At 45.4% G+C, this 13426-nt stretch overlaps 2 protein-coding genes across 7 annotated transcripts in view; one reads left to right on the forward strand and one right to left on the reverse strand.

Moving 5' to 3' along the window:
• DCAF5 (DDB1 and CUL4 associated factor 5) overlaps positions 1-1986 on the reverse strand; it is a 108363-nt gene extending 106377 nt beyond the window's left edge. For 2 of the 5 annotated variants that reach the window (XM_058739452.1, XM_058739450.1), the window contains exon 1: positions 1642-1975. In XM_058739452.1, coding sequence (XP_058595435.1) covers positions 1642-1855 — 214 coding nt within the window. In that variant the 5' untranslated portion in view covers positions 1856-1975. Of the gene's footprint in view, positions 1-1641 lie in introns of all 5 variants that reach the window. The other 3 variants (XM_058739449.1, XM_058739451.1, XM_058739453.1) reach the window with 3 other exon arrangements.
• Positions 1987-2457: 471 nt separating this feature from the next.
• EXD2 (exonuclease 3'-5' domain containing 2) overlaps positions 2458-13426 on the forward strand; it is an 88046-nt gene continuing 77077 nt past the window's right edge. The window contains exon 1 of one of the 2 annotated variants that reach the window (XM_058739457.1): positions 2458-2572. The gene's annotated coding sequence lies outside the window, so the exon portion shown is untranslated. The remainder of the gene's footprint in view (positions 2573-13426) is intronic. The other variant, XM_058739458.1, reaches the window with a different exon arrangement.

A 13426-nucleotide genomic window follows, 5' to 3' on the forward strand; every position in this document is an offset into this window, starting at 1 on the left:
CTCTTTAGAGATCTTCCCCACTTTTGCCCTTGGAATTTTTGGCAGTATCGGGGAAGGAAGCTTTTGTTTGGGGTATGCCCTGAAGTGGAATATCAGGTTTCTTCAAGGGATGATCTAAGGTTAAACTCTACCTAGTCAAAGAGAAAACGATCTGGGGTGGAAAAGTCAAGTCAGTTCTGGAGAAACCCCAGAAGGTTTATCGCGAAAATGATCACACGAGTCTTCTCTCTGCTACCCCTAAATTGGACTGCACGCCTGTGTCACTTCCGACTGTTACTCGCGAAGACGACGGATGCTTTGCTATGATCCCAGAAGTTTCTGGCCAGCTGCCCACTGACGTAAATTAGAAAACCATTCGGGGACCGGCCTGGGTGAAGCGAAGCGCCACGTCCAGCGCGGGGCTCCCGCTTCCTCCCTCTCAATGCAGGAAAAGGGACGGAGTAGGGGAGAAGGCGAGCGGAACGCCAGATCCGCCGTCTTCGCCCGCTTTCGGGGAGGGCCCCCCCCGCCCCCCGCAGCGGACCCATCCCCACTCGCCCGCCTAGGCCCCGAGACCCCCCGGAGGAGGGCGGCGGCGGCGAACTCCCCCGCGGGCAGCAGGCGCACCTCCCCCGGGGCAGCTGTCGCCGCGGCCCGCCCGGCCCGGGCCTCCCCGGGAGCAATAGGCTATCGATTCAGCTGCCTGTCGCTAGGAGCCCCGGGAGAGCGAGGCCTACACCGCCCGGCCGGAGCCCCGGCCTCGATTTCGCCACTTTCCCCACACCGGAGGGGGAGCCCGGGGGCAGCGCAGCCCAGCCCAGCCCAGCTGGGCGGGAGGGAGGAGGTGCGGAGACCACCTGCAACGGTAGCCGCGGGCAAAGGGGGTGCGGGCGCGGGGCTGCAGCCAACAAGTCTCCCAGGGTCGCCCACCCACCACCCCCAGCCTCCCAAGTTGCGCATTCAAGTTCAGACGGGTGCCCCTCAGCCTCCAGAGTCCTTGGCACTGCCCACACCATAAGAAAAACACGACGCGGAAGAGGCCACCACAGCGGAGGGAGATGGGGCCGGGCCCCTCAGGGCGTCGAGGGGGCGGCCAACAGCCACCCGCCCGCCCGGCTCCTCTCCTCGCTCACCCAGCCAGGCCCCGAGTCGCGGCCCGCGACCCCTGGGCGGACAGCCCTGTCACCGCCCGGCCCCATGGCCCCCAGGCCCCTTCTCCCGGACGCCGGCGCCGGGGACTCGAGCTCCCCCTGGCCTCCGGCGCGCCTCGGCCTCCTCCCCCTCCGAATCCCCAAAATGCCCCCCGCACCTTTTAAAGTACACCGAGGAAGAGTTTCCCATCAAACTTTGTCAGGCGGTAGTCTCGCCCCCTCCCCGACCCACGCTTCCAGGGCAGTCATCAGGAGAGACCACTTTACACTTGGGATAAAGCGAATTAAGGACCTGTCAACCATTTTAGGTCTTTTTTACAGAAGACATCCTCTCCCTCCCCACCCTCCCCCTGCAAGGGTTTGAATTTGACACCAAACCTTCCCACCACAGAAGGGGGGTTGAGGAGGGAGGGGGTGGGGACGGAGGGCAGAAGGAGGGTAGCGAGGGAGAGCGAAAGGGGAGGGTGGAGAGGGGCCGGGAGGCGCGGGGCGGGGAAGGGGGTTGATTTACCTGAGACCAGCCACTGGCCTCCATTGTTGGAGAATTCAATGGCATTGACACAGCCGAAGTGGCCGAGGAGGTCCTTCTTGTAGAGGTTTCTGCAGCCCCGCAGGCGTCTCCTCTGAAAGTCCTGAGTGAGCAGGGGGTCCCCATGCAAGCCCCGCTGGGACAAGAAGCCCACCACTGACCTCATGCTGCCCCCCAGGCCAGCTCTCCTCTTCATGCTGGAACCGCCGCCGCCGCCGCTCGCGCCGCCGCCCCTCCCTCGGCCTCACGCGCGGCCGCCGCTCTCCCCCCACCCAGCCCTCCCCCCGCGCTGCGATCCGGATGGTTCTTTAACCAGCCATGGCAGACGGAGCGAGGTGTGCAGACACTCGGTGGCGTTCGCGGCTTCCAGAGGGTCCCCTCCCTCCCTTTCCCCCCCTAGGCTCCTCCCTCTCCTTCTCCGCCTCCTCCAGCAGCTGATCCTCAGCTGCGGCCGCGCTTCCGCGCCGCGCGGCCCTTCCGCCGGCGGCCGGTGCCGGGAGAACGCGGGTGGCGGCTGCCCCTCCCCCGCCGCGGGCTGCTGGCCGGAAGAACGCGGGCGGCTGGCCTGGAGACCGCGGGCGGCGGCGCGGCTTTCCCGCCCCAGCTCCTCCCCGCGCTGCGCCCCCTGAGCGGCCGCACTCTGTGAAGTTGAGGGCGCGTAACAAACGGAGCGGCCGCGGGGCTGCGGGCTCGCCTTCCTCCCCCGGTGGCCGGCACTCCTTCGCCGCCGGCGGGCCCGGCTCCGGGACGAGGTCGGCTGCCCGCTCTTTTTTTCCGGTGGGGAAAATGCAGCCCGGAGTGGCAGACGGGTGGAGGACAGGCTCTGGTCGCCCTCCCTCGGTTCGTCTCATCCTGGGGCCGCCCGAACCCTGTCCAAGGGAAGGGAACCAGGAGTTAGGACTGGACACTTGGGGTAAGGCCGCTTGGGGGTTTTGTGAGCGCACCCGTCCCTCCCCCACCAAGTAAATTTTTAACACTGCCCACCCCCACCTCCACCCCAGTGCAGTTCTCCCTTCCCTCAGCCATTCAGTAAAAAGGCTATCGGTCTGGTAGATATAATAATAGATAATAATAGAGCGGTATATGGGAAAGGGGGGCGGGTCCTAATACATGGGACGAAAATTGCCCAAACTGAGTTGAGAAGCTCTGAGACACAAAGTACTGTCCATGAGTTCCAGGTACATTCGCAAGATGCAAGAAGCATTATTCGAAAATAGCAACATCCGTTATTTAATTGGGTGCAGTGAGCTCCTCTTCAAGGTCTTGAGCGTAGAGCTCTGAGGCTGTACAGCTGTTAACCAGCAGCTACGTTCCAGGCCAGAAGTAGCTGCACTTCAGCAGGCGGGGAGCCTCCCTCCGTGCGTTGACCCCAGTGAGGAGACTGAGTGTTAAGTGCTTTGGAATTCTACCAGATACAGTAAAATCCCCCTGTCAGTGTATTGTACTTTTCCTAGAACCTATCCCCTGTCGTTAAAATAAACCATGGTGAGCTACTAAAATAGGCAGGTGTCCTTTTCGCCCTTCCAATTTAGCAGGAATTTCATCCTCTGTATCAGAGATAGCGCATGGGCAGTTGAGCGCACGCAGCCATGAAAGGTGGACCGACACCCCATCAAGCAAAATCACCTACTTCTATTTTTTGCAATAAGTAATTATACCAATAACAAACATGCGAGTAAGTTAAAGGTCAACGTTTTAACAAATGTTGCTGAACTTAGAAATTCACCAGATCTCAGAAATCATGGTTCTAATGGAATACGATTTTCCTAAACAGGACAATGTGTAGTGCTTTCTGTTTTAAAAAGTTTTGTTCTCCGGATGCTTCATAGTGTTGATGCATTATAGTAGCCCCATAAAGATCAGTAACAGTATGTATACCAGCTTGATTAATGATTTTTTAGCACCCAATATCTTTTCTTCATAGCAATATCATAACGTAATTAAACACGTATTTGTGTGATTTTAGCAGAGCATCCCCAACTCTGCTGTAAGCTGAGAGCAGGAACCATGTCTGTCTGCTTACCCGTGTGTGTCCAGAGCCAGCACGTGCTGGCACTTAGGGGCCACTTGAATATTTGTTGAATATTTGAATGAACTTAGGGAGTGAGGAAGAATCTGGAGGGGAAGGTAATGACTTCAGTTTTGGAAGGATTGAGTTTAAGATATCTATGCTTCATTGCAGTGGAGATGATTTCAAGGCCAGTTTCCCATCTCACTGTTCCTTTGCCTGGCATACTCAATCCACAGTTTCAAAAGCAGGAGTCATCTGGCACCTTCCAGATTAATGAGACATCACTTATACCTACCTTATTTGCTTGGGATGGAGAAGATGGACACAGTAATGATGTGGTTGAAGTGGCCTTTACTGTGGCGGTATATGACACACTCTCCTCTCCCCTCTTAGGCATATATCTCCTCTCCACAACTTTAAATGTGACTTGCTTTTCCCCAATCCCTGGAATAACTGTCCCATTTACCATAGCCTAAAAATAGACCAGAATCTGATCACAAGCCAGCCCAATTCTAGGACTTTGCTAGAAACTTCCTTAACTGTTCAGTGACCAACCAGGACAGAAATGTAGGACCACTCGGTCTGTTTATTTCCTACTGCGAGTCTGGGCAGCCTTTTGTAAGGAGAATGCATAAAATCTCTCTCCCTCTTTTCCCATAATTGGGGTTGCCAGATAAAATGCAGGATGCCCAGTTCAATATGAATTCAGATAAACAATGAATATTTTCTTAGCCTATGTTTTTCCTATGCAATTTTTAGGATACACTTATACTAAATTATTCATTGTTTATCTGAAATTCAAATAGAATTGGAGCATCCTGTATCTTTTGTTAAATGTGGCAGTTCTAAGGGCGCCTGGGTGGCGCAGTCGGTTAAGCGTCCGACTTCAGCCAGGTCACGATCTCGCGGTCCATGAGTTCGAGCCCCGCGTCAGGCTCTGGGCCGATGGCTCGGAGCCTGGAGCCTGTTTCCGATTCTGTGTCTCCCTCTCTCTCTCTGCCCCTCCCCCGTTCATGCTCTGTCTCTCTCTGTCCCAAAAATAAAAAAAAAAAAAAACACACACACACAAAGAAAATAAATGTGGCAGTTCTACCTATAATACAGCCCAGCTTCAAAAGATCAAGCCCCACGATATCTATTTGCTTTTATTAAGAATTTAACATAGTCTCTTGTGTCATTTATTGCAAACTAATAATATTGTACGTAACTATATAACATTTAATCAACTTCAGTGACCATAGGAGCTTGGCCTTTCTGATATAGGCATTCATTGTGAAAAGTCCAGTGTACTTAGCTCAAAAATAGCAAATGAAATTGGACTTTTGAATAATCTAACCACTGCATAGAATACGCAGTGAAAAAGGAAGAAGAGTGAAAAATTCTTATTTTTCTTACCTAGGCTCAGAACCGCCGGTATATTGACACTGTTTTGAATTTCATTCTAGAAAAATGCTGTTTTGAAAATTCATTCTGAAAAAATCTAGATACGGGAATTACTTAACATGGGAACCCTTATTCTTTGCTCCATCCACCATGGGTTGAATATTGATCAAACATAGAGTTCCCAGAAATTCATTTGTTCTTTGATTTCTATTTTGTTTGGTCCTGATTACCACTGAAGAAGGAGTAAAGAATCTTTAAAAACTGACTAGATGCTAAGGAAATGCTCAAACATTAGAAATTGTTTAGGGGTAATCTGGATGGCTCAATGAGTGGAGCATACAACTCTTGATCTTGGGGTTAAGTTCAAGCCCCACATTGGGTGTAGAGATTATGTAAAAAAATTTAAAAAAAGAAATTGTTAAAAAAAACAACTAAGAAAATACTAAGACCCTTCTCACACATTTACTAAATTTTAGCATATTAAGAGCTACATATGGAATCTACCATCCTCAAAAATGTTTCACTTAAAACATTTTTAATTCTAGGGGCATCAGGGTGGCTCAGTTGGTTAAGCGTCCAACTCTTGATTTTGGCTCAGGTCATGATCTCATGGTTCCTGAGATCAAGCCCAGGGCCGGGCTCTGCACTGAGAGTGGAGCCTGCTTGGTATTCTCTCTCACTCTCTCTTGCTCTCTCTCTCTCTCCTTCAGCTCCCCCCCCCCCCCAGCCATTCACACGCATGTACATGCATGCTCTCTCTAAATAAGTAACCATTTAGGGGCGCCTGGATGGCGCAGTCGGTTAAGCGTCCGACTTCAGCCAGGTCACGATCTCGCGGTCTGTGAGTTCGAGCCCCGCGTCGGGCTCTGGGCTGATGGCTCGGAGCCTGGAGCCTGTTTCCGATTCTGTGTCTCCCTCTCTCTCTGCCCCTCCCCCGTTCATGCTCTGTCTCTCTCTGTCCCAGAAATAAATTTAAAAAAACGTTGAAAAAAAAAAAAAATTTAAAAAAAAAATAAGTAACCATTTAAAAAACATTCTCAACTCTAAAGTAAGATAACTGCTACTCATAGATAAGAGATATTAACTCAGACAAAGATCAACGTCTTAACTATACATATAATTTGACTTTCAAATTTTAAAGGATGTTATTTATTGGTCATTTCAAATAGACAGCAGTCAATTTTCATTTTGGAAAAAAAAATCTATGTAAATACAAATTCCTCCAACAAGATGTATAGAATCAGAGGATATTGTTTTATAGTTTTTGTTCTTACATTTAAGTCTATGATCCATTTTAAGTTCATTTTTGTTCATACAGTGTGAGGTCAGGGTCTACGTTTGTTCTTTGGCATGCGAACATCCAGTTGTCCTACCACCATTTTTCTAAAAAGACTGTTCTTGCCTCATCAAATTGCTAGTGTACAGAAATGCAAGGGATGCCTGGGTGGCTCAGTCGGTTAAGCGTCTGACTTCGGTTCAGGTCATGATCTCATGGTTTGTGAGCCTGAGCCCCAGGTGGGGCTCTGTGCTGACAGCTCAGAGACTAGAGCCTGTTTTGAATTCTGTGTCTCCTTCTCTCTTTGCCCCTCCCCCACATGTGTGCTGTCTCTCTCTCTCTCTCTCTCAAAAATAAATAAAAATGTAAAAATATATTAGAAATGCAATAGGTTTTTATATATTGACCTTGTATCATTCAAACCTGCTTAACCAATTTATTAGCTCTAAAGTTTTGTGTATGTTTCTCAAATTTTTTATATACAAGATCATCTTATAGACTCCTAGAAATCCAGATGCCTTTTATTTCTTTTTCTTACCCAACTGACTTGGCCAGAACCTCTATACAATGTTGAATAGAAGTAGTAATAACGGACATCTTGTCTTACTCCTGATATTAGGGCGAAAGATTTCATCTTTTAGTCACCCCCAAATAATACTATGTTAGCTGTAGGTATCACGTGATTCCCTTATGAGGTTGCAGGAGTTCCTTTTTATTCCAAATTGTAGAATGTTTTTTTGTCATGAAAGGGTGTTAGATTTTGTCAAATGCTTTTTCTTTGTTCATTGAGATGATCATATGGTTTTGTCCTTTGCTACATTATGTTGATTGATTTTGTTAAACCAATCTTCCATTCCCTATTTGGTCATCATATTTAATCCTTTATATTCATTGCTGGATTCACCTTGCTAGTATTTTTTTTTTTTTTAAAGATAAAGGGTGTGTGTGCTAGCAAGCTGGGGGAAGGGCAGAGGGAGTAGGAGAGAGAGAATCTTTTTTTTTTAATGTTTTTAATGTTTTTATTTATTTTTGAGAGAGAGAGAGAGTGCAGGAGCAGGGGAGGGGCAGAGAGAGAGGGAGACATAGAATCTGAAGTAGGCTCCAGGCTCTGAGCTGTCAGCACAGAGCCTGACGTGGGGCTTGAACTCACAAGCCATGAGATCATGACCTGAGCCGGAGTCAGCTGAGCCACCCAGGCACCCCAAGAGAATATTAAGCTGGTTCCAGGCCCAGCTCAGAGCCCTTAGTGGCCACAGTGATAGCAGCGGGCTTGATCTCACAACTGTGACATCATGACCTGAGCCAAAATCAAAAGTCGGACACTTAACCTACAAAGCCACCCAGGTGGCCCTGGTCTTTGGTTTTCTTAGGATATCTTTGTCTGGTTTGGGATCAGGGCCTCATAAAAGGAGCCAGGAAGTCAATTCTCTGTGGGAAGAGTCTGTGAAGGATTAGCATTAACCTTTTTGAAACATTTGGTAGTGGTGCACCTGGCCAGCTTAGACAGTAGAGCATGGGACTCTTGCTCTCAGGGTCATGAGTTTAAGCCCACGTTGGGGGGTAGAGTTTACTTAAAAAAAAAAAAAAAGAAGATAAAGCTTTTTTACTAGGGACATCACCTCACCTAGGCTTTTCTTTGTGGGAAGGTTTTGATTACTGCTTTAATGTCTTCACGTGTTACAGTTTTATTCAGATGTTCTGTTTCTTTTTGATTCAGTTTTGGTAGTTTGTGTGCTTCAAGGAATTCACCTAGGTTATTCAAGTTGTTGGCATTTTGATAATACTCCCTTATAATTTTTTTCTTTCTGTTGGTAGTAATATCAGCTCTTTCATTCTTAATTCTAGTAATTTGGATTTTCCATCTCTTTTTTTTTTTCTTGCTCTAGATAAAGACTTGTCAATTTTGTTGATATTTTCAAAGAACCAACATTTGGTTTTGTTTATTGTTTTTCTTCTCTTTTTCATATATTTTTTCTGTGGTCTTTATAATTTACTTCCTTCTGCTTGCTTTGGGTTTAGTCTTTTTCTAATTTTTTAAGTTGGAAGCCTGTTACATATTTGAGATCTTTTTGATATAGATGTTTACAGCTTTTCATTTCTCTTTTTTTTTTTAATATTTATTTTTGAGGGACAGAGAGACAGACAGGGTGCGAGCAGGGGAGGGGCAGAGAGAGAGGGAGACACAGAATCCAAAGCAGGCTCCATGCTCTGAGCTGTCAGCACAGAGTCTGATGCAGAGATCATGACCTGAGCCGAAGTCGGATGCTCAACCGACTGAGCCACCCAGGCACCCCTATTTCTTTCATTTCTCTTTAAGCACTATTTAAACTGCATCCTGTACATTTTTGTATGTTGTCTATTTTCATTCATCTTAAGGTGTTTGCTAATTTCCCTTATAATTTCTTCCATGACACACTGGTTATTTGAGAGTGTTTATTTTCCACATATTTGCAAATTTCCCAAATTTCCTTCTGTTCATTGATTTCTAATTCTTTTTTTAAAGGGGAGATTTTTCACAGGTCTTGAAATGAATTCCCAGGCTGCGTAGTAATTGAATTCAGTAAAGTTAGAATATTACTTGTTATTAGAATTTTCAAATCATATTCCAACTTACTTTCCAGATGTTTGGTTCAAGTTTGCCGTGCATAATTCTTTATGGTGAATGAAGTCTAGTTTGAAATAAACTTTATGGAGTGAAAGTGCACAGAAATTCTCAATGGCCAGGATTATTCAGTGACATTTTCTGTGATATTCTATACTAACCATCTGCGTTTTGTATATTTGAAGTTTCCTTGACAAAATCATCATGAGCCAGCTGCTTTTACTTTTATTTTTAATTATTTTTAATTTTAGGCTTCCATATGAATAGCCCCTAGTGAGTGGTATGAGAAACTGTTAAAAATAGTTATTGTGTATTGCAATAGGTATGTGGTCATATAGCCAAGATTTCTTTTCCAGAGATGGTCCCATGGATTTATAATGTTTACTGAGCATTTTTAGTGTTCAAATACCATTTGGAAAATAAAATTGGGCAATTCCCCTTCCCCAAAGTAAAGTATGCCCAAGGAGAAAAAAGGAGATTCTCTGGTACAGAAGTCAAATTTAAATTGCCTTTATGGATTCAGTGGTAATCAAAGACAGGCTGCTGGAAAATGAACTGACCACAGCGTGTGTTTATGAAATGTTTCCCCCTTCCTTCTGAATAAACTACATGAACATAATTAACGTTCTTAACTACAGATCCCATTTAAGTTGGAGCTGGTGATGAGTTTGCTGGGAGATAATTATTATTCAAATCACAAAATGATAAAACTTATGGGATCTCAGAAATCACCTGGTCAAATCCCTTCACCATCCAAAGTTTGTCTGGGTCACCATTGAATCTGCAGCATGAAGAAGAGTTCCTGGCTCACTAGTAGTTGGATGAAGGAATCTTCCTGAAATGCTCCTGCTCAAGACTCTCCCTTTTCTCTTTCATGCCAGGTCCAGACTCCTTTATCTGCCTGTGAAGTCCCTCTGTGATATGTCTCAGCCAAATCTGTAACTAGATTTCCTGTTACTGTTCATCACATACCAACTACTTCCCTATATACCTCCACGTACTCTCGACAATCCTTTGCGTATCTTGAGGTCCACTTCATCCATCCAAATTCTATACATCTATGAATCCCTTCTCTGATAAATCTAACCCATATTAGTTTGGGGTTTTTTTTTCCCTCCTAAGATTCTGGTCATGCTTACATTAGCATCACACTTTACCCTTTAAATGTTTAACATCTCTATGTCCCTATGTAGTTTTTAAAAGTACCTAACGCACATTTCTTTTAGCCTTCTAACAATCCTGTGCAGTTGGACATGAATTAATTATTCATTCATTCGAGAAATGTTCATTGAACATTCACTGTGTGCCACTGCCCTGGGTAGGCATAAAGGATATAATAGCAAAAAAGAAGAACCAATGTTCAAAGTACTTACAGGACAGAAACAGAGTCTAATTGGATAATCAGGCAGTAAATGTAAGATTACAACAATAACAATTGCTAACATCTACTGGACATTTATTATGTGGCTGGCACTGTTCTCAGTCTTTTACAGACTCATTTAATTTTCTCAACCACCCTGTGAAGAAAGTACTATTGTTCCATTTTGCATGTAAGGAAAATAACAGTTGTGGTACATGAAAGTATGTGATGCCTCAGTTTCCACGTGCATTCAATGGAGTTGTTATGATAAATAAATTCTTCTTGGTAGAGCCCTTAGATCAGTGTCCAATTTGTATTAAACATGACTGAGTATTAGCTATGATGATGATGGCAGTGAGAGATTAAAAGAGGGAATCCTATCAGAGACATTAAAGAGAATCCTATCAGAGACATTAAAGAGAGCTGTAATCTAAAGGACAGGTAGGTGTGAATGAGACCAAGTGGATGGTTGGGGGAGGGAGGTGCTCCAAGCAAAGGTTACAGCACATGCAAAGGCTGTGTGTGTGGAGAAACCTAGAAGGCCCATGTGACTGAAGGTGGGATGGGGACATGGTATCAGGTGAGGGTGAAGTTAGATAGCTGCTAGATTCTGCAAGGACCTGGCCCTATTAAAGACTTCAGTCTTTAAAAGTCACTGAAGGCTCTTTAACAGGGGGCTTATATGATCAAACATGCATTTTGTAAGATTACTTTGACTGCTGTAAGAAGAAAGGATTGGGAGTGGATTGAAGTAGATGATTAAGAAGTTTTACAGTAATACAGGGGAGAAAATATGGTAGTTTAGACAAGACTACTAAAAGTGGAGTTGGAGAGAAGCAGACGGATTTAATATAAAAAGAATCTGGTGATGGATTCAAGAGAGTGGGGGATGAGAGGCAAGACATTAGGGAAATGCCTAGGTATTTAGAACCCCTGGAAAAAGCTGTTTTGAGGGGGAAACCATGAGTTCTGTTACATACATATTGAATTTGAGGTACCTCTGAGACTTCCAATAAAAATTGATAGTAGCCTGAGCTCAAATGCACGATCAAGGCTGGAGTTGTTGACGTGGAGGTGGTGGTAAAGTCTTAGGCATGGACAAGAATATTCAGGAGTGATACCAAGTGGGAAGAAGAGAGAAGGCTTAGTATTGAGACGTTTGGGTTTAATGCCTGGGTAGAGGAGGATATTTGCAAGGAGGATATACTAGCCAGAAGTATAAAAAAAAAAAAAGTGGAGGAGTATTGTTATGGAACCTGGGACAAAACAGCATTTCAAGGAGAGAATGATCGGTTGTGTCAATTGTTGGTGAAAAGTCAACAAGATGACTGAAAAATGTTGGATTTGTTGACACCAATGCTTCACTGGTGAGACACACAGGATCTCAATCAGAGCTCCTTCAGGGGTATGATAATGTGGGACCCAAATGGCTGAACAGTGAGTGGAAGGAAGGAAGATGGAGGCAGTTAGATGAGTAACTAGAAAGGAAATTAGGATCCAGGAAGGTTTTGTTGTTGTTGTTGTTGTTGTTGTTGTTGTTGTTGTTGTTGTTGTCGTCGTTGTTGTTTTAAGTGTTTATTTATTTTTGAGAGAGACAGAGTGCAAGTTGGGGAGAGGCAGAGAGAGAGGGAGAGACAGAATCTCAAGCAGACTCCAGGCTCTGAGCTGTCAGCACAGAGCTCAATGCAGGGCTTCTACCCAGAAGCAGTGAGATCATGACCTGAGCTGAAGTCCGACGCCCAACCAACTGAGCCACCCAGGTGCCCCCTTTGTTTTTTAATGAAAAAAAGAAAAAAAAAAAAGGTTGAGAATGTTTAAAAAAAAATTTTTTTTTTTAACATTTATTTATTTTTGAGACAGAGGGAGACAGAGCATGAATGGGGGAGGGTCAGAGAGAGGGAGACACAGAATCTGAAACAGGCTCCAGGCTCTGAGCTGTCAGCACAGAGCCCGACGCGGGGCTCGAACTCACGGACCGTAAGATCGTGACCTGAGCCGAAGTCGGCCGCTTAACCGACTGAGCCACCCAGGTGCCCCGAGAATGTTTAAAAAACATTGAGAAGGACCCTGTTCAGAGGGAAAAATTGAAAAAGATACACAGATGAAACCAGACTGTGCAGTCTACAGGGAGTTCTGAGGAAGCAGAGCAGAAGAGATACAAAGCACAGGAAAAGAATTTGGCCCTAGTTAGAAGGAAGGACTGCTCCTTCACTGATGTAGGGGAGAGAGAAGACAGGATGGGTACAGGTGAAGGTAGGTTTATAAGATTATAGGAAGAAGATGGGTAGTGCCCATGTGATAGTTTCTACTTTTTTCTGTCAAGGAAGATGGTCATCTACTGAGAATATAGGGCAAGAAGGGGGGAACCAAAGTTTGATGAGAGAGGAAATGATTGAATTAACAGAAAACAGGAGAGCAAGATGACCCAACCTGAATGATGTTTAGGGCTCATTTGGACATTCTCTGGAACCAATAAGCAGTATACAAACTGCCCATAACCAGGGCCATAAAGAAAACAGTTCATTTAGGTTTGGGATTTTCCAGGTAGATGAAGTGAAAAAAGAAAAAAAAAAAAGAGGAACAATGGAGTTTAGGGTTGTTTAGGTTGACAAAACAGTGAAATTATAGATCATGGAATCTAACCTAGATCAGGTGGGAGAATAAGAGGGACGTCTGAGTGGCTCAATCAATTGAGCATCCGACTCTTGATTTCTGTTCAGGTCATGATCTCACGGTTCATGGGTTCCAGCCCAGCCCCCACAGGTCTCTCTCTCTCTCTCTCTCTCTCTCTCTCTCTCTCAAATAAATAAACTTTAAAAGTGAAGGAGGGAGGGGCACCTGGGTGGCTCAGTCGGTTAAGCGTCTGACTTCGGCTCAGGTCATGATCTTGAGGTTTGTGAGTTCAAGCCCCATGTCAGGCTCTGTGCTGACAACTCAGAGCCTGGAGCCTGCTTCGGATTCTGTGTCTCCCTCTCTCTCTGCCCCTCCCCTGTTCACACTCTGTCTCTCAATAATAAATAAACGTTAAAAAAATTTTTTTAATAAAAAAAAGTGAAGGAGGGAGAACAAGAAAGGAATTGAAAGAAAGCTGATGAGGGTCAATGAATGAAGGTGCCAATGAGGTTGAAAAAAGCT

The sequence above is a fragment of the Neofelis nebulosa genome, chromosome 7 (genome assembly GCF_028018385.1).
Source record: "Neofelis nebulosa isolate mNeoNeb1 chromosome 7, mNeoNeb1.pri, whole genome shotgun sequence".
In the NCBI taxonomy this organism is placed as follows: domain Eukaryota; kingdom Metazoa; phylum Chordata; class Mammalia; order Carnivora; family Felidae; genus Neofelis; species Neofelis nebulosa.